We start from the raw sequence: 25254 nt of genomic DNA, 5'->3' as shown, positions 1-25254 counted from the left end.
AGCTGACAAAGAAAATATCTTCCAAGTATAGTGACATTGCTGTGAAAATAACAGCTTCGTCAAAGTAGGGGATGGCACTGGGATGGTGTGTGCTCCCTTACCCTTCAAACAGCAACTGTAGAGATTCCCTAAATAGTTAAGTAATCTCCATCCCAACATAAAGATTTAATCCCACCTCACCTTTTTAAATCTCGGATTTTTCAGGCACAATTTTGGGTCATCTTGGCAGAACCAATGGAGATTTAAACACATATATTTTAAAGACTGTATGTCTTTCTTGCTTTCGAATGACTGAGTATTGACCCAGGGCTCTCGTGTTTTCAGTCATTGCCGTGGGTGTCCAAGGAAGTACTTGCTCTTCTGAGAAGTAGTGTCAGATGTTATGTTAGAGGTGTTGATGATTTTTTGCGTTTGCAAAAAAATCAGTGACATTAACTAAATATTTGGGTATTGTATGAAATGGATTACAAATACAGTTAAATACCACATATGATTTCTATACATGAATAAGCATGACAGTGTTCCAGCAAAGAATGAAACCAGTTCACATGCTGGAGTAAATATTAAGGGCCAGCCTTTATTGATTCCTACCACATGCTAAGCTACTGTGCTAAGCACCTTAATCAAATTAATCTCATTAATTGTCATACCACATTTATTTAAAAAATAGATTTTATTACTATTTTACAAGTGAAGATTCTGAGGCTCGGAGAGGTAATTTCACTTACCCATAGTCACACAGCCATTCAATAGCAGTGCCCAGGTTCAAAGCAGACCTTTCTCTTCAGAGTCCACATGGATAAGCACTTGGTTCTCTGACTCTGTTTTGTGAAATTATCCTATTCTTCTTGTTCCAATTTAGAATGTCCCAAATCGTCGTAGTTTTTGATCCATTTTCACCTATAATCAAACCAGTTAGGTTAGTCTCTGTTTTTGGTGATATCAGACACAGAATCTTTAAATGAGTGATTTAGAGGAAGTGATATCACCTAACTCTATTCCACATACCTGAGTAATAAGCCTCCAAATGAGTTATGAAGAACAGACTTGACATTTGATAAGATTTTATCATTTAAAAATACATGATACCATCCCAGATGGTATATATATTATACTCTTGAATTTTAAGCATATTTTAAAAATTATTTCCAGGGGAGCCTGGGTGCCTCAGTCATTTAAACATCTTCCTTCAGCTAAGGTCATCATCCCAGGGTCCTAGGATCAAGCCCTGCATTGGGCTCCCTGCTCACTGGGGAGTCTTCTCCCTCTCTCTCTCCCCCTGTCCCCTCCCCACCTCAGGCCCTCTCTCACATGCCCATACTCTCTCCCTCTCTCTCTCTCTCAAATAAATAAATAAAATCTTCATAATAAAATTGTTTCCATTTCATGGAACATGGAACTTTTTTTTTTAAAGATTTTATTTATTTATTTGACAGAGAGAGATCACAAGTAGGCAGAGAGGCAGGCAGAGAGAGAGAGAGGGAAGCAGGCTCCCCGCTGAGCAGAGAGCCCCATGCGGGACTCGATCCCAGGACCCTGAGATCATGACCTGAGCCGAAGGCAGCGGCTTAACCCACTGAGCCACCCAGGCGCCCGGAACATGGAACTTTTATTTGAAGAGAGAGAAAGAAATAAGGAAAAGAATAAACAAACCGTCGTAAAAGAAAGTTTTTATAGCCGAGCTGTACAATTAAGAAGTTTTGCTACTGTTAAAAAGTTAAGAACTTCAGCCAAAAATCTTTAATGCATTTTAGAGCATGACTTTTTTTTAATTAAAAGAAATTCAGAAAGTTCAGGAAGGAGATAGTCCTACATTTTTTAAGGCAGGTTTTAGGCTATTTGGATTTTTCTCACACGTTCATGATTATGCTCAGAAATTAATATCACTCTGCTGTTCCCATTTCATTTCGCTGCCTTGAAATCCTGTTGTTGAAATTGCAAGGCATGAAAATAACAGGAACATCCTGTTGTCAAAAATAAATTCCTTATGATAAAATACTGGTTCAACTGAAGCCAGATTTTTTGTTTTGTTTTGTTTTGTTTGTAGGGGATGAAAGAACTTTGGTGGGAGAGGGGCTAATGAATGACAGAATATAATTTTGGATGAATTGCCCTTCCCTCATATCGTTGTTGTATCTCCAACTAAGTGGGATTTATTCTTTTGTATGAATTTTTACATTTTGCAAAAATTTTAATACATGGTGTCATTAAAACCTTTTATGGAAGAAAAAAAAATGACTTTCATGGAAGCAGTGAGTATTGTCCAGGTTGCCTAGCTCATGACTGTTGAGTATTATATTCAGAAATATGCATGCTTATCATTTTATTCTATGACTTATTCTGTCGTCCCCTAGCTCCTGGGAATTCATATGCAAAGTAAAATAAAACACTGAAGACACTTCCTAAGAAAAGGATTTTTAGATTTTTAGCAGAATGTGACCCTTGCAAACATTTCAGGCTATTTTTCTCTTGAGTCCCACCTATACCTCCTTTAAAGCTCTGATTTAGGTGGTGCCTGGGGCTCAGTTGGTTAGACATCTGACTCTTGGCTTCAACTCGGGTCATGAACTCATTGGTCATGAAATCGTGCACAGGCGTGTAGGCCTGTGCTCACTGGGGAGTCTGCTTGAGATTCTCTCCCTCTGCCCCTCCCACAGTAGGCGCTGTCTCTCACATGCATGCTCTCTCTCTCTCTCTCTGTCTCTCAAATAAATAAAGTAAACCTTAAAAAATAATAATAGTAAAGCACTGACTTAGGAGCTCAATCAGGTGCTGGGCAAGCCTCAAGTTCTTGCCCCTTGGTTTCTTCACCCATAAAGCTGGAGGGAGGGTGGGTGGCCTTTACTGTCCCTTCTAGTTCTAGGATTCTGTGAAGACGCATTTTCTTAAATGAAAGGAGGAGGGACAGTTATCCATCTGGTGAGTCTTGCAGATTGATAGGACACTGACAATGCACGCTTTCTAACAGTTAACACTGAGACTCCTCCAACAGCCACCCCATTTAGAATGCAGGCTTCCAAGAGCCTAGAAATTCTCTCTCCTCTAGAAAACCACCAGCTAACTGGCTTTTCCCCTCCTGCATCCTTTGCCTTCTCCCTGAAGGCTTTTGACGGACAGGAGTACAACAGATAAGAGAGCTGTTTCAATCCCCGGAGAAGTCCCTGAATCAGCAGCTCTGTCTGCTTCTGCGGACGCTTCTGGGCCAGGCCCGCTTGTCAGCCTCTGGTAGTGGCATCACGTTATGTGGGACAGCCTTCTCTATTACTTGCCTCTTTTTGAATGACCCCAAGTTACCTTGACTTTTCAAGTTGGAACCAAGTTTCAACAACTGGTCTTGCAGAAGCACATGAGTCATGGGGAAAAGCTGCAAAAGGAAAGTTTTCCTCCTTCCCCTTTTGTAGGGCCATTGTGGACACAGGCAGATCTTACTTGAGTAACTGAATCACTGAAAATCTACTGATCGGTAAGGAATTGGAAAGGGAAAAAACTGATATTAAATTCCCTCCTCTTCCATGAAGTCTTCCCTGACTATCCCAGTAAAAGACTTCCCTAACATTGAACTCACAGTGTTCAGCACTTTTCCCTGACACATAAAGGTGATAGATATTACACTTTGCTCTCTACTATTTGGAATCTTCTTTTTCTTCAAGTGCAGGTTAAGTCTTATATATGAGTATTTGGGGCTTAGTAATAAATGATGATAATAATGAGAAATATATTTTATTGTGCACCTTACAGCATGCCAGGTTTTGATCCAAGGTCTTTATATGGATTAACTCATTGAGTTCTTACTCCACTCCTATGAGGGAGACGCTATTATTCTATTTTACTTGTTAGGAAACTGAGGTATGGAGCAGCTCAGTATTGACCCAATTCACAGTCAATGAAAGGTATGCCTAGGAGTGGTTCAAATAGTCTGATTTCAGAGCCTTCTTTTTGGGGTTTCCAGAGCCCCCTAAAAAAGTACATTCTTTTTTTGTAGACAGTATTACCCTAATCCAGTAAGAGACTTCCACCTACTCTCTTCATCCTCCCACACTTAGACCTTCAATAGCAACACAGTTTATTGTCTTTTGAGGAAAAATCTCTTTACATAAATCATAAAGGAGATCACTTTACCTGGTGTCAAGTTCAGAGTCTTACAACACAGGACTTTTCAATATTGCTTCTATAGCTGTATAACCTAATCCTTCAGATATCCAAGCTTCAAGGAAAGTGAAATGTGTCATTTCTCCTTCAAAACCCAGGATTTCCCATAGAGTGGATGAAATTTTGGCCTCCATATCCTTTACTTCCAGTTTTACTTTCCTTTTCTGAAAATAATCCCTGAACTCTATCTCATTTCCCTCAGGTATTATGGTCCAATTTCTAACCCTTTTAAACATTTATTAGATATCCCTCACATGTTGGTAATGCATTATGGGATTTTATAATAATCTCTTATTGTTACATTTTCTTTTTTTGCTCCAAGATTCTTCAGGAAATGAGTTATGCCTTTTATAACTTTTTATAACTTTTATGTTTCCAGCTATAACTGTCATATCGCAGAACATTTAAAAACACTCAACAAATACTAATTAATAGTGATGTTATAGACCAGCTCTAGCAACTACTGCGCATGAACATATTAAGGGTTAGCTATGTAAAACACATCTTTGATGTGCTAACCGATTACTTTGAAGATCAACACCTGTAAATATTTGCTGAGTGAGAAATTCAGGATATCAGAATTGAAATGAGCTCAGCAAGAGAGCGAGTGTTGGAGAGAAGGCATAACTATGTTTTGTACAACCTGAGATAATGACCTTAAAATGTTCTGGCATATCACCTCAACGAGTCACATTTCCCTCGTTTTCTCAATAGTTAAAATTTACCCCCATTGTTTCCAGGATTTTAAGATTAAAATGTTACTAAGAGCGCAGGGAAGTGTATAGTATATTTTAACCAGTATGACAGAATTCACTTAACAATGTCTTAGTGACTCGATGTCAGCATTTAGGAACATCACTTATTGCAGTGTGCTGTAAATATTGATGTGACTATAGGTCATACAAGGTGTAGGTAGGATTGAGCACGCACATCTGCAGGGAATGCTCTAGAAATCTTCTCTCGGAGAATTTGTGACTTTCACATAAAGTTGGAGGAATCTTTGGACCTGATCTCCAGGCCAATGTATTGTGGTGACTGATCAATAAAATATGATTGACCAGGAATTGAATTATCGGGGCGCCTGGGTGGCTCGATCAGTTGGGCATCAAACTCTTGACTTGGGCTCGGTGTGTGAAATCAGGATCTGAACTCAGCAGAGAGTCTACTCTCTCTCCCTCTACCCTTTGCCCCCGCTCATACTCTTGCATCCACACACTCTCTCTTTCTCTAAAATAAATATATAAAATATTTTTTAAAAATAAAATAAACATTGGATTAGCCTTCTACCAAGTGATTTTTGCACTCTGGAGAAACCATCAACCTTGCTGTCATAGGCAGGAGGCAGTACTTTCCATCTTAGGTCAAAATCTTGGATTCCCATGGTCACCCCTATAGATCTATTTTTTTTTAAGATTTTATTTATTTATTTGACAGAGAGAGATCACCAGTAGGCAGAGAGGCAGGCAGGGAGAGAGAGGAGGAAGCAGGCTTCCTGCTGAGCAGAGAGCCCGATGTGGGGCTCGATCCCAGGACCCTGAGATCATGACCTGAGCCAAACGCAGAGGCTTAACTCACTGAGCCACCAAGGCGCCCCAGATCTATTTTTTTTTATAAATGTAGAAAAGCTTATAATTTACTAACTTCAGATACAAGAAGGTGATATGATTAGTCAGGAAAAAAACTTTTTAGCTATCCATTCAGAGGCTGGGTGAGTAATAGGTAAGGGCAGGACACCTTTGAATGCTCCAGGACAATGACGTTTTCCAGTACCGAGCAATTTTGTTTTATAAGAACAGAGCATTAGTACATGCAAAAAATAACAAGACAGCCTGACCTTATTCTGATTAAATTCTGAAAGGGCTTGATTCACTGGAACCTACCTAGAGCAGAGTCAGCAAGCACTGGCCAATAGGCTGATTTCAACAGTAGCACCAAGTTGTTCAGGGAACAGACTGCTCAGACTTGAGCTTCTTGGAAAAACAAAACAGAAAAAGACAAGGTCATCTGCAGAATCGTGATTTTTGGAATGTTTTTCATCAACCATCTCTAACCTTTGTTAATATTTTGAGACTACTCCATCTTTGGAATCTATGTGGAAATATATTTTTATCTTTTTAATGAGCTAGGGATGTGGGCAACTGTCTCATTCAGTAAGAGTTAATTATATATAATAAAAGGCTTTTTGGGGGATATATATCTGACTGGAAATTTTAGACAGTTCAATACTTGAGGAATTCAAGTATCTGCTCTTTTTGAAGTACATAAAACAGTATTGCTCCTAGATGTCTATGTTGTTCTTTGCTCAATCTTTTCAAATAATATAAGCAGAGAGATACCTTTTAAGTACTAAAAAGTGAGACAGATTCTTATTTGTTGGTCCTTTGGCTTCTTCAAAGGCAGTAATCAATATATCAAATTAGATAGCAACACTAACCATGGTGTAGCATGAACTCTAAAACTGGTAGACATGGCAGTGATCTCCTGCTGTATCTACAGAAGCAACAGTGCTTTGGGGCGCCTGGGTGGCTCAGTTGATTAAGCGTCTGCCTTCGGCTCAGGTCATGATCCCAGGGTTCTGGGATCAAGCCCCATGTTGGGCTCTCTGCTCAGCAGGGAGCCTGTTTCTCCCTCTCCCTCTGCCTGCTGATACCTCTGCTTGTGTCTCAGTGTCTCTCTCTGACAAATAAATACGTGAATTTTTTTTTTTTAAAGAACAACATTGCTTTAAACTACAGTGCGTACTCACTCCCTCTTTCTCTATCACTCACTCACTTCTGTGTTTTAACTGTGGCTATTATAGTCGTATGTAAAAAACCACTAAAGCTACTTAAAGAGAGTGGAGTTGTAGACAGTCTCTAGCATTCTCATGGAATTTCAAAAGCTGATAATGAGGTGAGTTGGTCCTCAGAGAATCTGAAATTAGAATCCCGGGTCATGGTCTCGGGGTCCTGGGGTCGAGCCCCGCGTCGGGCTCTCTGCTCGGCGGGGAGCCTGCTTCCACCCCTCTCTCTCTGCCTGCCTCTCTGCCTGCTTGTGATCTTTGCCTGTCAAATAAATAAATAAAATCTTTAAAAAAAAAAAAAAAAGAATCCTGAGAAGGCCATACTCTTCATCTATCAGGGACCACAGAACCTCTCGCTTCTTTCTGGTTGTGAGTATGGATGCTCCTCCAACCCTTCCTTCTCCTCCTCCCTCTATCTCTTTCTTCTGTGTATCCATTGTGTATATACTGCAGTATGGATGTCTGCCTTGAATGTACATCATTTCTAGTGCCCGCCAGTAACTGGCAACTATCCATGTCGGATTCTTTTTTTTTTTTTTTTAAGATTTTATTTATTTATTTGACAGACAGAGATCACAAGTAGACAGAGAGGCAGGCAGAGAGAGAGGGGAAGCAGACTCCCCAGCGAGCAGAGAGCCTGATGCGGGGCTCGATCCCAGAACCCTGGGATCATGTCCTAAGATGAAGGCAGAGGCTTTAACCCACTGAACCATCCAGGTGCCCCTCCATGCCAGATTCTTAAAAGCAGAAAGTTGATTGGCTCAGCTCCACTTCTAGAGCAGAAGCACCAAGTTATTAATGAGGGGCAGTCCAGAAGAATGGCTGCCTCTGGGTCAGGTATCTATCTCAAAAGTATCATCTGAGGCGAGGGTGTGGGGATAGAGGTGCATGGCACAGGGGCTCACCTTTTCCGGAAACCTTGAGTAGTGTGGGCAGTTGTGGAGCATAGTCGCACTCACGCTTCACAGAAACCTGTTCCTTCATGGGTTTCTCGATGCAGCAAGACTGAATATTTACCTCCGATCCACACCCACCTTGGCCCCAGCACCCCCCTTCTCCTTTCACTCTACCCATCGGCAGACCTATGGTGTCCATTCTCATGTGACTTGCTAGCTCTTTCCTGTGCTATGATCAGAAAGCTTAGGTTACTAACTCCAGGCTTCTTTTTTGCTTCCTGCCGCTTTTCCTTCTGTCTGATTCTTCAGGCTACTGTGACCACCATGTGCTATGAATTCTCAGAGTCTGATTCTCCTGGGGATTACATAATCCCTTGGCTTCACTGCCAAAGAGTTCTAAGGATTAATTTGTTAATTACATAGAGCTACTTTATGTCCCATGAGTGCACTAGAGCAGTGCTTCTCAAACTTCCAGTGTGCACATGAAATACCTGGGGATCTTGTTAAAATGCAGTTTCAGGAGCTCCGTCATGGGGATGTGAGATTCTGCATTTTGAACAAGTTCCTGGGTTGTGCTGCTGCTGCTGCTGATAAAGGAGCAACACTTTGAGTAGAAGACTAGATTCCGAAGTGCTATGCACTTATAAATGTTATCATCTGGATGGGAAGCACCATCCCCAAGCATCCTTATGTGCTCTTCCACATCCAACACTTGTACCTAGTATGTGATAGACATTCAAACGTTACTTGGGTTTTGAAATAGGCACACATGAAATGCAGGATTGTCTGTTTGTCTGTGCCTGCCTGCCTTTTTTTTTTTTTTTTGAGTGATTTTTAAAAAGTGCTAAAAATCAGTTACATCAATAAACATTTCTTAAGGGTCTGATTATGCAATAGACATTTCTTCAGGAGGAATATAATAAAATATTACAGTTCCTGGGGTACCTGGGTGGCTCAGTGGGTTAAGCCTCTGCCTTCAGCTCCGGTCATGATCTCGGGGTCCTGGGATCGAGCCCTGCATCAGGCTCTCTGCTCAGTGGGGATCTCTGTCTATTAAATAAATAAATAAATAAATAAATAAATAAAGTCTTTAAAAAAATAAAATAAAATATTACAGTTCCTGTCCTCAAGGAGGACACTGGCATGTTTACCACTAACTCTAATACGTCTTTACTGGAATGGTGGAAATGATTTTAGAACTGTAAGGGTAGCAGTGAGGATAAATGAGCCTGTTTGTGCTGCTAGCTCTTTGACCTTCTATTATTTAGATGTCATTTTTCCACATATACAATGAGGCTAGTGACATTGTTGGAATGTTTATGTGTGATAATGCATATCATAAATGTCTGACACATAATAAATGATCACTGCCAGTATTATGAGTAATGTTGGTAGAATTAGGAATAGTAGCAGTAATATTGAAGATAGTTTTCATCATCTAGCTAATTCACTCTAGGAAAATACTTTGGTCCTCTCCTTCTCTAAGTCCATACATTACCCTAATGTGCAGTTTCACTTTGTAGGGCTTGTCTGCAATTTAATCTTAATATTGTTTTTGTTTAAGGTTTAAACTTTGGAGCGCCTGGGTTGCTCAGTCATTAAGCATCTGCCTTCAGCTCAGGTCATGATCCCAGGGTCCTCGGATTGAACCCCATGTTGGGCTCCCTGCTCAGCTGGTGGCCTGCTTCTCCCACTCCCCCTGCTTGTGTTCCCTCTCTTGCTGTCTCTCTCTCTGTCAAATAAATAAATGAAATCTTTATTAAAAAAAAACAAATAAAGTTTAAACTTCAAGGAACATTCAGTTTAAGAATTCAGTCAAGGGACACCTGGGTGGCTCGTCAGTTAAGTGTCGGACTCTTGATCTCAGCTCAGGTCTTGATCTCAGAGTTTTGAGTTCAAGCCCTGAATTGGGTTCCACACTAGGCTTATAAATAAATGACTGAATGAGTAAATGAATGAATGAATGAATTCAGTTGATTTCCCCTGGTATGAAAAATGCTATACACACTGCAATAGAAGGACAGAAAGAAAAAATATTTTCCTGCTTGCAGCTAGTTAAATCCAAACTATTATTTTTCTCTTCTTTCTGATGTCATCATAAATTTATTCAGTAGGAAAAATTAATGTGTTTGAAGTGTTTCTCTAAACCTCTCCAGCCATATTGGATGAGACGGGAAATACATACATATACACAAATAAATTCATACACACACGCAAACACACAAATTCACAGGTGAATAAGAAATATGTGTTAAATAACAATATCATCTCTGTAAAGAAGGTAAATTGGACATACATAGAAGGGAATATTGAAGTCACAAGTATTGGCTTAGATTTCATTTATAAATGATAAGCATCTACATAATGAATAACATCTGTATTCTTTGAGCAGGGCCAATAAACAGATAGATTACACATTTTTTAAAGATTTATTTATTTATTTATTTGAGAGAGAGCAAGCAGGGGGATGGGAAGAGAGGGAGGGAGAGAGAGAATCTCAAGCAGACTCCATGCCAAGCTCAGAGCCCAATATCAACACTGGGCTGTTTCACAATTTCACAACCCTAACTAAGATCAAGACCTGAGTGGAAGTCAAGAGTCAGACGCTTAACTGACTGGGCCACCCATCTGCCCCTGTACTTTCCACACAAAGTAGAAACCAATTTGCAGTAAATGAGCCATTTTTGATTTATCATACATTAAATAATTTCTAGGATGAAACTGACAAGCCATCTCCTTTAACCTCAAATAAAGTAGCATATCACCAGGAGTTTCAAAAAGAAAAAGTTGGTTGAAACAACAAATGTTAATGTTAAGTGCCATCATTCAGGAAATCTTAAGGAGACTTACCTGTGGGAGGTTGGCACATGGGCCTCAGAGTCATAACTGTTACATCGACTTATTGAGGAAAAGTACTTACAAAGAAGACTTTGGAAACAAACATTTAGAGTTGACCCTTGAACCACACAGTTTGAAATGCGTGGGTTTCCTTATATATGGCTTTTTTAAAAAAAATAAATAACAGTAATACTATAAATGTATTTTCTCTTCCTTATGATTTTCTTAGTAACATTTTCTTTTTTTTAGCTTACATTAATCCAACTGTAGAGTGTAGAATATATATCACATACAAAGTATGTTTTAATCAACCATTTATGTTTATCAGTAAGGCTTCCAGTCACCAGTAGGCTATCAGTAGTTATGTTTTTGGGGAGCCAAAAATTTTACATGGATTTAAAAATAATTTTGTTTAATTAAGTAGTCTCCATGCCCAACGTGGGGCTTGAACTCACAACACTGACATCAAAAGTCATAGGCAAAAAAAAAAAAAAAAGTCATAGGCACTATTGACTGACTATTGACTACATGTGGATTTTTGACTGGAACAGGGGGTCAGTGCCACTCACCCCTGCATTTTTCAAGGGTCACCTGTATTATTTTTTCATTAGCTAGTCCTTTTTTTTTTTTAAATGGAAATCTTTTTTTTTTTTTTAACATTTTATTTATTTGACAGAGAGAAGTCACAACTAGGCAGAGAGAGGAGGAGGAAGCAGGCTCCCTGCGGAGCAGAGAGCCCAATGCGGGGCTCGATCCCAGGACTCCAGGATCATGACCTGAGCCAAAGGCAGAGGCTTTAACCCTCTGAGCCACCCAGGTTCCCCTAGTCCTTTTTTTATTACCTATGTCATCCAGATGTTACCCTGGATCTCAGGTCCTCCAGTTTCCCAGGGTCAGCTTGTTCTTTAAAATATAATTTAAATGGACTCAAATCATAGTCTCACATACAAGGAGTTCCCAGCATCTTTCCCAGTATTTTCAGCAGTTGTGAGGGGAGCTTATGTCTCTCCTGGACACCTTTGCTTCCGAGTTCCTTCTTATGCTGGCTTCATACAGGAAAAAAAAAACCTGAAATACCCCATGCCACCCACATGATTTTTTTTTTTTTTTAACGCCAAGTTAGGTAATGCAAGTGAACACACTTCAGTAAGTACAAAGTGCTACCTAGGGGAGGTAATAATCTTACTAATTTAGAAAGTGACATAAAACGTTGTGGATGCCCTAAGAGTAGACTGGAAGGGAGAACACAGAAGATAGTGAAACAGCATCTTCTTGTAACATCTGGCCGAAAACAGAGAAAAGGAAGATGTCCTGATGAGATTTTGAAATGAATTAGATTATCTGTGGGTTATAATAAGAAAGGAAATTTACCCATGAAAGTTTAAAAGGGAACAGCCAAAGTTCATCGTATGATTGCAAAAATCCAGAAATCAACCCCAAAAGAGAGAAGGGGCACCAGAGTACTTTGAAGCTGGGTGAGCTGCTAATGACAAGGAGCACATTCTCCTCACCCTTTCTGAGAAGGCAGAGCCACATGGCTTTTGTCTCATTTCTCTGGGGATGGCCAGACCTGTTATTGTGGAAGCAGTAGCTGCCAGAGCGTTAATCAGCTATGCCCCCCACCCACCCAGCTCTTGTGTGCCCAGAGCATTCAGTCTCCTCAGTTCTTACACTGCATTCCATTTTTCCGAGAATTTGTTCCCAACTTTTTTTCCAGAAACGATTTCTAACGTGATAGTCAGAGTTTCCTAACTGCACACATCACATTCATATGATCTAATCCTCAAACGCCCTGGATGTACTACTATATAATCTTATTCGGTGGGACTGAAAGAAATTCTGGTTGGTGAGGCTTGTGTTTTTTCTTTTCTTATTGTCATATTCATTGTTGTTGTTCTTTGTCTTTTCTTTTAAGGGTAGAATATACTTCATTTATCTTGGGCAGTTTTAAACCTATGTCAGAAGCTGTTTGTTTGTTTGTTTGTTTGTTTAATATATATTAATATATATATTTTTCCCCAAGATTTTATTTATTTATTTAACAGAGAGATAGAGCGCACAAGCAGGCAGAGGAAGAGGGAGAAGCGGACTCTCCACTAAGCAGGGAGCCTGATGCAGGGCTCAATCCCAGGACCCGGGGATCATGACCTGAGCCAAAGACAGATGCTTAACCAACTGAGCAACCCAGGCGCCCCACTTTGTCAGAAGTGTTAGTCTATACCAGTAGGAATCCCATTCAGACAATATTTATCAGGAAAGTCAAGTAATATCTATTAGCTTTCAAGGAGAAATCAAATAAGGAGAATTTAAAAGAAGGTGTTCCTGTATGAAATATAATTTGAGGGTGTAGAATGACACTGCCTTCTCCACCTGCTTTCCTTGGATGGGGTCCTGGGAGGGTGGGGGCCCTGACTGCTACTTGCACTGGTCGGTTGCCCTTTTAGCCCTATCTCCTTTGCAACTGCCTCATTTGGTAGCATTTGTAGAAGAGTTTGTCTGGCTTCCTGGTTCCTAAGAGAGGTAGTATGTACGTACGTACGGCAGATCTTTTTTGTTGGAGAAAGACTGTCATGAAGTCACAGCTACCCAGGAGTTGGTGCCGGCAGGACCATGCGGAGCAGCAGTGCCAAGATGGGGGAGGGGCAGGAGGGGCTGCCTCCAGGACCAGGCATGCGGTGGGGCCAAAGCCCTCTTCAGTGATCTGGCCCCGCGTTGACCATGTGGAGGACAAACTTTGGGCACTCTCAGCAGCCCCGTACTTGTGAGATGTCATGACTTGTGCAGCTCTGAAGAAATGGGAGAAAATGGGTCACCTCAGAATTGGGTAATTTTCCTTACCCTTCTCTGAAAGAATGGGCCAACATGACCAAGTCATCGTACAAGCAGGGAGAATTGCAAAGGAGGTATTTAAGAGCTGTGGCACCAAAGGATTCCCTTCTCTTTCAAAGAGCCACTGGTGGCTTCTAACTTCCTAGGGGTTCGCTTTGCCTCTTTTATTTTTTTTCACCCAGGTTGGTGTGCCATTTGTTGGGGTTCTGCTTTCAAGGGTTGTTTTCTAAAGTAAAGGAAAGTTTTTAGGAAAGCCCTTCAAATAGTGACATGAGAACCAAACGTAGTCAGCCCCTGGGAAATGTAGATGTTGAAGGGTCAAGCCTATGCCAAAGCACTTGGTATGATATGTTAATTAATCCCCGAGCAGGTCATAATAGATTCAGTAACCCCATTTTACAGACCAAAGTTGAATTGTGATCACAGTTTTGAAGGTAAAAATAAAGCACAGAAGCCTCTGTGAATTCCTTTGTCAGTGTCCGTGTTGGTCTAAGCTACTTTCGGCCAGTATCCGCCAGTGAATCTGTAATTCAGATGAAAACAATTGTTTTAAGTCAGTATACAGAAAATGAGTAGCCAACGTGACTGCTATTTTTAGTGCAGAAATATATTCAAGATCAAAGCCATTAATGTTTGCCTGTTTTATTTAATTATACGCCTTTTACCTGGAAGATACAGGTCTTCTGGCATACAGATGAGAGTACGGGGATGATTCAAGCTTTGTACTGTCCAAATTAAATCCTAAAAGCCAGGATATTCATCATTCTGACATCTCTTTGCAGATGCAGAATGTGTATTGAAATATCTCTTGAAATGTGTCTTGTTTACTTGAGGAATACATTTACCAGGTCATGTTAATTAGAAATAATACCTGAGTAAGGTCTATAATGTATCTCTTTTTAAATATGAAATTGAAGCACTGCTTTTCTCAGTTGCTGGAATGGTTGTTTCTCCTGATTACCCATATTTTGGATTTTGAGGTTTCCTTCTAAATAGTTTATACTTTTTCCTTGGGTTTTCTTCAGAATCCATTATTTTTGACTTTATTGTTATCTTGGGTTTATAGATACTAAAAATGGAAAAAGTGAGGAAAATATATTTGACAGGAGTCACTCCCTACTATTAAGATTTCTTGTAATTAAAACTATTATATTATTATAAGTTGTAGGAGGTGTGCTCTTTGTAATACTTCAAAAACACAGTTTTAGATATTGAGCCTATTTAATGATCCTTCATTTTGACATTTCTTGACATTTTTTATATTTCTTGTAAAGAACAAGAGGATTTTATGACTGAGTAAAAATTTCCAGTTACATCCCTGAAACCATTTTCCATGGCATTTCAGCGTTACCAAAATAAATAATGTGAGTTTATCTTGAACCTCACTGATCTAAATAAACTCCCAGTAATCATAGATACAGTTGTGTAGTAGAACTTCCAAAGGGAAAGTTATCATTTTCAAGAGAATTAATGGATCTTGGGGAAATGTGTAACTTACAGGCGCCTAGGTGGCTCAGTCAGATGGGTGCCTGCCTTTGGCTTTGGTCACAATCCTGGAGTCCTAGAATCAAATCCTGAGTTGGGCTCCCTGCTCAGCAGGGAGCCTGCTTCTCTCTCTCCTTCTGTCCCCTCCCCTGCTCCTTCTCTCGCTTTCTCTTTCTCTGTCAAATAAAATCTTTAAAAAAAAATGTATAACTTAGAAATGACAAAACTGTCTTTCACTCAAAAAACAAGATCATGGAAATGACAGGATGAGCCCTAGGAATCCTCAAATTTGCTTTTAAAAAATGCTGCCTTGGGGCGCCTGGGTGGCTCAGTGGGTTAAAGCCTCTGCCTTCAGCTCAGGTCATGATCCCAGGGTCCTGGGATCGAGCCCCGCATCGGGCTCTCTGCTCCGCAGGGAGCCTGCTTCCTCCTCTCTCTCTCTCTCTCTGCCTGCTTCTCTGCCTACTTGTGATCTCTGTCTGTCAAATAAATAAATAAAATCTTTAAAAAAAAATGCTGCCTTTTATGCAGTACTCAATGAGACCTTAGTCTATTACGCCAACAAGATAGAGCTGGAAAAGTGAACGTGCGGTTCTCAAATTTATTTTTTCATAACCTGTTAAAGTTTTCTGAGCACCTCAGGATGTGCATATTCCATTAGAACCAACTTTGTGAAGGAGTGGGTTAGATTCAATCGTGTCGCCTCTACTCAAACAAAGCTTCAATCTAGCAACCGAAAATTGGCATTTGCCGACATTTCAATACAGAGAGGTAGTATAAAGTGATGACGTAACGCATTCCAAATATAAAAGCATTTATATAGAAGTTGTCTGAGTTATCTCGTCGCCTCTTCTCTCTTCCAGGTGTTTCATCCCGAACATCTACGCAGCTCTGTTCACGGCGGCCCTTGTTCCTTTAATGTGCCTTGTGGTGGTGTTTGTGGTGTTCATCCATGCCTACCAGGTGAAGCCACAGTGGAAAGCGTATGATGATGTCTTCAGAGGAAGAACAAATGCTGCAGGTTAGGAATGAACCCTATTTGCACTTTGGAGGTGGGAACTATTTAATGGTGGGAAAGTGTCATTGAATAATTGAGAAAGAGAGAAAGAAGGAAGGAAAGATGGAAGAAAGGGAGGGAGGGAGAGAGGAAGAGAAGTTAGACTCATCTTCCAGCTCTGAAACCATAAGTTAAGCTATGGCTCCCTAGTTTCCCTACTCCTTGGCACTTTCTGACATGTCTCTTTCTTCAGGGCTTCATAGATTTTTTTTTTAAGATTATATTTATTTATTTGACAGAAATCACAAGTAGGCAGAGAGGCAGGCAGAGAGAAAGGAAGAAGCAGGCTCCCTGCTAAGCAGAGAGCCCGATGCGGTGCTCGATCCCAGAACCCTGGGATCATGACCCGAGCCGAAGACAGAGGCTTTAACCCACTGAGCCACCCAGGCACTCCCAGGGCTTCATAGATTTTATTGCCAGTTCCAGTTTTGTCCTTAAGATATTAACGTTCAGGTAAATGCCTCACAGCCTTGGGAGCTGCTTCCCCAGGCTTTCAAGTCAAGCAAGAACAACCTGTGTTCAGCCTGTGAAATCTATTCATTTCTCTCAGCTTCTGAGACTTCATCACAGACAACCCTCTCTAACGCTCACAAGTGCCGTGGTTTGCATGTGGAGTTCTGATTGTGCTGACAGATGTTTAAAAACATATGTGATCGGACAGCTTCATAACTGGCTACACATGTCTGGTTACTTAAGAGTGCAAGTCTTTCCAACTCAAATTGGCTTTCAGGGCAGCTCATTTTTTCCCTTTGAATCATACTTAACATAGGTTTTTATGATCTGATTCTTTCTTGTTGTTGTTGTGAGATTAGAGTCTCTCAGGAATTTTCTTAACGAGGAACAATAACCACACACCTGCATGGAGAAAATTCCCTCTAAAATGGTGTGAGTGACAGGGACATCAGAGAGAATCTTGTGAGCCGGGGCTGGGGATCCCTCGGGCCAATGAAGAAGTCTCCTCTCCTCTAAGTTTGTATAGATCTAAAACCAAACATGTGAGAGGAATTTTCACATTTTCAGAGCTTTTCAAAGTTTAAGCAGGATACCCTATATGAAGTCCTTTGAATAGTGTTTAATACATTATCATCAGCTCAATAGATATTGTCACAGGATAAGAAAAGGAGACCCTCTACTGTATGAAGTGTCTTCTAGTTCCCAAAGTGGGTCAGGGAACACGGGAAGGAGGAAGATTTTCCTCACAAGGTAAAGAGAAGGGATTTTTTGATATTAGTTTGTGGGCCAGTTTGTAGGACAGCTGTATCCACCAGTTCTTCTCTCTTCCTCCCCATTTAAGCATGCAGTCATTATGTGGGCAGAAATATTATTTAAAGTTATAATTAATCTTAAATTCTTCAAAAAAAGAAACAACATTCAATGTTGATATCCTACTTTTTCATGGAACATAGCATTTATCCAAAAGCTGTGCTTTTATTCAACCTGGGATTCATTTATTTTTTTTTAAAGATTTATTTATTTATTTATTTATTTGACAGAGATCACAAGTAGGCAGAAAGGCAAGTAGAGGAGGAAGCAGGCTCCCTGCTGAGCAGAGAGCCCCATGCGGGGCTCGATCCCAGGACCTGGAATCATGACTAAGCTGAAGGCAGAGGCTTTAACCCACGGAGCCACCCAGGTGCCCCCTGGGATTCATTTATACATGTTCTTTTTTTGAACAGAAGGTTTGTTTCTTTCCCCAAATGATAAGATTTCTTCTCTTCTCTGTATAAGAATGCTAGTGTTTGCATGTTTTCAAAGGTGAAGCATGAGGGTCTTACATAATGAGTTAATTCTTCTTCATGGCTAAATCACTTTTTGGATATGCTCCATCATAGATATAGTAGATAATAATACTCCAATTATCTGAAAAACATAGCCCTCAAGCATTAAACATAATGCTAAAAGCTTCAGCACTTGTTTCCCAACGAGGGAAACCTCTTGCCATGAAATATTAATAGCAGTATTGTTCTATTATAGCTTTTCAAATAAAAAAAATTATATTTCTAATTCCCCCATTCCCATGACGATTTGGTCTAATAGTATTTCACACTTGGACTCTTACAGTATTTCCTTGAGTAGTCACTAGTTCTAGTCTTTTTCTTCTCCATCTCATTTTTCGGATGTCTGTATTTTACCAATGTAAAGTGGATTCCCTCTCTCCAGCATTACAGCCATTCAGGTTCTCTCTCATTGCTTGAGGAAAAAGCCAATCTCTTTGGCCTACAATACAGGAGTCGCTACTGTCCACCCACTCAGGCCATCTTTTCATCCTCAAGTCATTTACTATTTATTCTGCCTTCTGACCATACCACATATTTACTCTTTCCTAAAATTACCTGATCCCACCATCTTTGCTCATGTAAGGAGACCTCTACTTTGAACTCTTTATCATTAGTTGATAAAAATCTGTGTGTTTAGTAAGTACTGTGGGGAAAAGTGGATGAGAGGTGGAAGGGTTTTATTACCCTCTCATAATCTCCAATCATTCCCCACAGCTGTCCAAAATACACCCATAATCTAAGTAAAAATGGTTTGCAGGATAAGCACAAGTTAATTTCCCTAGATACCCCTTTCCAACAAGGTACTACTCAGTCTTCTGTAGAAATTCTGAAAGTTCCCAACGTGCTACCTCTTCTCTGAATTACAGTTGCCTCTTCACAGAACCACACCAAGTAAGAATTGCCTCTTCACAGAACCACACCAAGTAAGAATTGCCTATTTCCTCACCTATGCCTTTGAGGCACTTTTTCCCTACAGCCATTATAGCACTTATCTTAGAATGAAATGGTGACTTCTTTTGGTGTGTGTGGTTGATTTCATTAATAAATTTGGAATTCTTGGAGGGCAAGGGCCATTTATGATTCATTGCTGTATCACCATGGCCTTTTAAGTGGCTAGCAGGAGCATAGTTAATATTTGTTAATATTAATTAACTATTGTTAATAGTTCATATAAGTGAACAAATTAATCACAGATGTACCATAAAATCATATAGGTTTGTATCCTTAAGCTAAATATAGCATTGAAAAGAAGAGGAGTCATCAAAAGTAAAAATTAGAGTATTTATTTCGTTGATCTGTTTATAGATATCCCTTTGAACGTTATTATCATTGGGGCTATAATTGTTTTCTTGACTTCTGTGATTCTCAAAAATATGTGTTCACCTCTGACTGCTGGCATAATCTTTTCTATTTTATTTGCAACCTACTATAATATACCTCCATTTGAATATACTCCACTTATTTCAAAATCAAGATTGCTAGAAGGAAAAAAAAGAAAAGGAAAAAAACGTCTACTCCACCAAGGAGCATTTGATGCTCTTTTTGAATCTTTTTGCTAAAATTCCATTGCATTGAGAAATGTCCAGTCAGGATGGCACTGTAGATCTGTATATTGCCCTCTGCCCTGCCCATAGGAGCCTTTACATAGGAGTTAAAAGACAGAATAGAACAAGAGAAGGTATTTTTTATTTATTTTTTAAATTTTTTTTCTTAAAAATTTTATTTATTCATTTGAGAGAGCGAGCACAAGCAGAGAGGCAGAGGGAGAGGGAGAAGCATACTCTCTGCTGAGAAGAGAGCCTGATGTGGGACTCGATCCCAGGACCAGGGGATTATGACCTGAGCCTAAGGCAGACGTGTAACCATCTCAGCCACCCAGGCATCCCAAGAGAAAATATTTTTTTAAAGTGGACATCTCTGTGGCCCATAAACAGAGCAGGAACACAAAGTAGTAAACTGGACTAAAACAGTGGACCCAGTGTTTTTTGTGTCCACAAGCCAGTGGCTGCAGGAGTAGCTCAATTGCTCTGGGGTGAACTGGGACCTAAAAGATTTCACCCAAGACAGGGAGACTGGGGCAGTAGCACCTGCATGAAAAAAGCCTGAGAAAGCCCTGGCGCAGTAGCCTGCACTTGGCTAAAGGCCTTTGGAAGTCCAGGGAGAATGGAGGCAAAGCATCTCCTCAGTTCCCTGGGCCCAGTTCTCTAGAGTCTATGGACTGAATAGTTCTCCTATCACATGTCACCATGGGGACAGGAAGCCCAAGACGTCAAACTAGTTCTCTTGGAACAGGAGAGCTGACTGGAGGTGCCCATAAAACACCTGACAGAAAAAGGTAAGCAGACAAAGAGAACAAGCAGAGACAAATGCTTTCTACTCAAGATTAGCTCCCATGTAGAAGTCTCAAACGTTGGAGGAAAACCAACAGCCCTTAAAGTCAGCCATTAAAAAGCTGAATTTAGGGGTGCCTGGGTGACTCAGTGGGTTAAAGCCTCTGCCTTCAGCTCAGGTCGTGATCCCAGGGTGCTGGGATCGAGCCCAGCATCGGGCTCTCTTCTCAGCAGGGAGCCTGTTTTCCTTACTCTCTCTGCCTGCCTCTCTGCCTACTTGTGATCTCTGTCAAATAAATAAAATCTTTTAAAAAAAGGAAAAAAAGCTGAATTTAAGCCAGAAAAGAATTTAAATAGACAATAAACCATAAATAACTTTGAGAAGTATGTTAGGATCCTAGAAAATAAAGAGCAGGAATCCTCAGACTGTGGCCCTCCTGGCGGCTCACCTGTTTGCCCTTGTCATCTCTTCCTTAACAGCTTCGTTGAGGTGTCATTTACAGGCGAAGGTCATCTGTTTAAATTGTGTAGGTCAGTGGTCTTTCGTATATTTATGTAACCGTGTGACGATCACCACAATTTAGAACGTTTGGGGCGCCTGGGTGGCTCAGTGGGTTAAGCCTCTGCCTTCGGCTCAGGTCATGAGCTCAGGGCCCTGGGATCGAGTCCCACATCGGGCTCTCTGCTCAGTGGGGAGCCTGCTTCTCCCTCTCTCTCTACCTGCCTCTCTGCCTACTTGTGATCTCTCTCTGTCAAATAAATAAATAAAATCTAAAAAAAAAAAAAAAAAAAGAACGTTTTCGTCACCTCAGAAAGAAACCCCATTCCCATTAGCAGGCGCTCCCCATCCTACACTTCCCTAGGCCCTAAGTAACCATTAATCAACTTCCTGTCTCTATAGATATGTCTATTCTACACATTTCCAATAATTGGATCATAGAATATGTGGTATTCTGTGTCTGGCTTCCTTCACTTAGCATAATGTTTTCAAAGTTCCTGTGTATTTTAGCAGGTACCAGCACTTTGTTGTTGTTGTTTTAACTGACAAATAATATTCCACTGTATGCATATACTACATTTTGCTTATCTGTTCATCTGTTGATGGACATTTGGGTCATTTTCACCTTTTGGATATTACAAAGAATGCTGCTGTGGACACTCGTATGCAAGTTTTTGTATTAACATGGGTTTTCATTTCTCTTGGGTATATACCTAGAAATGGAATTGCTGGGTCACATGCCAGCTCTGTGTTTAATATTTTGAGGCACTGCCACACTGTTTTCCAAAGTGGCTGCAGTGACCTGTTTTTGTAAGTACATTTTTCTTGGAACTGAGCCACACCCATTTGCTTACATGTATTCTATGGCTGCTTTTACAATGCGGAGTTAAATCTGTATTGTTGCAACTGGGACCATCTGGCCTGCAAAACCCAACATGCTTAATATCTGGCCATTTACAGAAAATGTTTAACAACTGGCCCCCATATAAAGAAATATTTATCCACTAAAAACAATGAAACATAAGAAACAAAAATAAATATAAATAGGCAAATATCAGAAATCTTAGCACTGAAAAATATACTCTTTGAAATTTTAAAATATCTTAATATTTGAGATAAACCCCAGGTGAGAAGCAGAGACGAGGAATGAATTAGAATCTGATGCTAAGACTGAGGAACTCAACAAGGTGACATATAAAAAAGAGAAAATACCAAAACTAAGCTAGGAGGTCTGAGAAGAAATGGCCAGGAGAAAAATATATAGGGAGTGGAGAAAAAGAAGATTTGAAGACGTAATGGTTGAGAATTTTTCAGAACTGAACAAAAGTTAACACAATTACACATAAAGTAAATACCTACATTATAAAAAGGGGGGTTGAGAGTATGCTGAAAGGTACAGTATATTAGCAAAAAACAAAGTACCTTTTGAAAATTCCCATGTCTGTATTTTTGAAAAAGTGGAGAATGAACCCCTTTTCTTCGCTTCTGATATTCTGTATTGTTTATAAGTGGCCACCCCCCCCCCCCCCCCGCCACTCCAGAGTTCAGATGCCACAATGAAACACGGGTCACCAAGTTCTCTGTGACCCTCAGCTTCAGAGGCAACACGCAGACCGGTGCCCAGGCTCTTCTCCGCTTCCTTCTGAGAAACCTGCAGTTTTTCTACCCTATGTACACTTAATACCTGAGAAGGAAGGTGATTCTAATTAGGCTCAAGTTTATCCCACTTGGTTCTGTGGTTCCAAGCATACACAAAGGCAGCCTTTTTTTTTTCCCTCTGAGGCAGCTTAGATGGTTTATAATTTAGTTATATTTTGCCCTGCATTTTTTTTTAACTGTATGAGCATTTTTAGGTAGATGGTCTCATGAGAAGTAGATTCTCAAGTAATGAATGAGGAGTTGCAAGTGACTTTCCTTTTCTTATAAAAGCACATTTTCCTAGTTTTCCAAATGATGTTTAAATTTTGAGTATTTAGAGTCATACATTGCCAAGGGTTTTTTTGTTTGTTTATAAATCACTTTTAACAAGGAATCAGGTGCATTATGAGAAGGAAAGTTCAGTTCATAGCTTCCTTTATAGCCAAGCTGGATTTTGTGTTTAGGTACCTGGGCTGATTATGATTATATACTAACCTTCGAGTTTTAGGTTTGGTAAACAGACATGATTGGTTAAATCCAGCATCAGACCTCTTTGAGTAAATGGAGAGCTTGCATCAATCATTTCGTTAGGCCTGGAATCTTCCATATTTCTATAAAACCGTTCTCCAAACGAATCACTCCTATGCAGATTAGATGTGTCTGACAACACGAGCAATCTTCTATCAACACTGCTGTGTGTGGTTATGACTACTAAATCCCAGTCCCTTTACCCTCTGTATTTTGAGTGACTGTTTTGGTCCTGCTAGCCTTTAATTTCAGAGTTCAGATAAACTCAGTGAAATCTAAGGGAAAGAGGGAGACAGAAAAGGAGCTGCCTATGAATAAAATGCACTCTTGTGCTATAGTCTCCCAAAGATGGCCACTGTCAACCCCTTCCTTTTTTGAGTGTGGTCTGGGGCGGTGATCTGGCATTCTGCGGCCCTTTAGCTGTCAGACTGCTGTGAACCACATTTTCAAAGGTCAGTGGCTCCTAATGAGATTCCCTGGCCTCCTCCTCCCTTCAGTAGGGTGAGTGTGTAGGGAGGATGAGTCAGGAAAAAGGTATGTTCCCTGAACTAGATTTCAGTGCCTGAAACAGCATTTTAAACAAAGCCTATAATTTTAGGGTTTGGTTTTGATCTCTGGCAATGATAAGCTTGTCTCTCTTTTTAGGCTCATTAGAATTTACTGGTTCTTTCTGAATCATCACCCAATTCCTATGTGAGGAATGATTCATGGATCAGGGAAGGAAAATTAATTTGAATAAAAAGAGGAAGTAGCTGATTACAAATCCCTTTCTTATAAAAGCCCACACATGTGTGTCAGTATGTTATCTAAAAACGTAATGGCGTAATGGTGGCTTGATCCAGCACCTGTGGGCAGCATAAATCTGAGTTGTGTGGAATCTCTGCTGCTCTCACGACCACTTCTCTACTTGGGAGCATATTCAAGGGTGAATGCTTCCATTTTTTTCGGAGGCTCCATTTCCTCATATTGAGAGAGAACAATAGTAAAATAAGCAAAGATTGCGTCAAAATTACGAAAATCATGGAAAACTTGCTATAATGAGTATATAATGTATAATCCCTTGTACCCTAAAGTTGAGTGACTTTTTTTTTCTCTCTGGACATTTTGAAAATTTCAAACAGAGTTTCAGGAAACTCGGTGAAATCCAAAGCAAAAAGAAGAAAAGGAAAGAGCTCCTGGCAAATGCAGTACACTCTGTGCTGTGTTCTCCAGAGAAGGCCCCTCCCTTTGCATGTGTGCTTCTCCTCACAGAAAGCGGTGGAGTCTTTTTTTCCCCTCCCTTGAAATCTGGACTTGCTCAGACAAGTATAACGTGATTCGAGCGAGGCTGCCCCATAATGGGCCTAGCCTTCAAGAGGACTAGCACTTTCGGCTTCCTTTCTCTTGGAAGTCCGCCACCAAAAGTCCAATTACTCTGAGACCACCATGGTGTTAGGAACCCCAAGCTAGTCATGCAGAGTGGCCATGTGAATAGACATGCTTGGCAAGTTGTTTCAGGCATCCCAGCTCCGATTCCAGACATGTGAGTGGAGAAGCCTTCTTGTAGGTTCCAGCCTGAGGAGACAACACACAGAGCAGAAAAACGGCCCAGCGCGGACTGTACGACTGTGAGAAGTCATAAATTATCTTAAGCCACTAGGATTTGTAGTGGTTTATTACGTAGCAATCAATAGCTGAAACACTCTGGTTCTGGACTCCTTATGATTCTCACATCAAAATTCTAAGCATGCCTTTGTCACTTCAAATTTTATTGTTTGCAGAAACAGACATGGTTTATAAATAAAAATGGGGGGGAAATGTAGGATTTTTGTTTCCTAAAGTGAAGTCGATGCTTCCACTAAAGCAAAGTAAAAGTAATCTTACCTAGTAATAGCATGTGCTTGAATAGGATCCAGAATGACCAATATAACAGGTTTCATATGTCCTTGGCAGCAAGCTACTTGTTTGCAGTCTACTCCCAGTCCCACTGCTAAAAAGAAAATGAAAAAACAATGCCTAGGGACCTAAGGAAAACCCCAGAGCTTCTCACTAGACAATGAACAGTCTCTTCCACGTGAGCTTGAAAAAGCTTTGTGAGCACAATTCAGTCTTCCCACATTTTGCCAGTGGTGGTAGGGAAAATCCAGAACATTTAAAGAAACTTTATAGATGCTCATCCTTGGCTTAGATTTATATCTAGGACCTCAGTCTTTTTATAGATTCAAATTAGAAATCTCTGAACCTGAAAGATGATGTGTAGTCCCTGAATGTTTGTTTTCTGTAGCATTTAAAAACTCTAAGAACAGTAATATCAGAAGTCAGTTTCCTAAGGCCTAAGACATTCAAATAAAAAGAAAAAAAAAAAATAGGGGCTCCTGCATGGCTCAGTCGTTAAGCGTCTGCCTTCAGCTCAGGTCATGATCCCAGGGTCTTGTGATCCAATCCCACACTGGGCTCCCTGCTGAG

The 25254-nt window shown here is 40.3% G+C and overlaps 1 protein-coding gene across 1 annotated transcript in view; it reads left to right on the top strand.

Moving 5' to 3' along the window:
* The window catches only part of ADGRV1 (adhesion G protein-coupled receptor V1), a 515461-nt gene that overhangs the window by 404757 nt on the left and 85450 nt on the right, over positions 1–25254 (top strand). The window contains exon 86 of the mRNA XM_046001147.1: positions 15843–16000. Within this exon, the coding sequence (XP_045857103.1) occupies positions 15843–16000 (158 nt within the window). The remainder of the gene's footprint in view (positions 1–15842; positions 16001–25254) is intronic.

The sequence above is a fragment of the Meles meles genome, chromosome 3 (genome assembly GCF_922984935.1).
Source record: "Meles meles chromosome 3, mMelMel3.1 paternal haplotype, whole genome shotgun sequence".
Classification (NCBI taxonomy): domain Eukaryota; kingdom Metazoa; phylum Chordata; class Mammalia; order Carnivora; family Mustelidae; genus Meles; species Meles meles.
The sequence above is the reverse complement of the archived record's forward strand: the minus strand, read 5'-3'. Positions and strand labels throughout refer to the sequence as shown.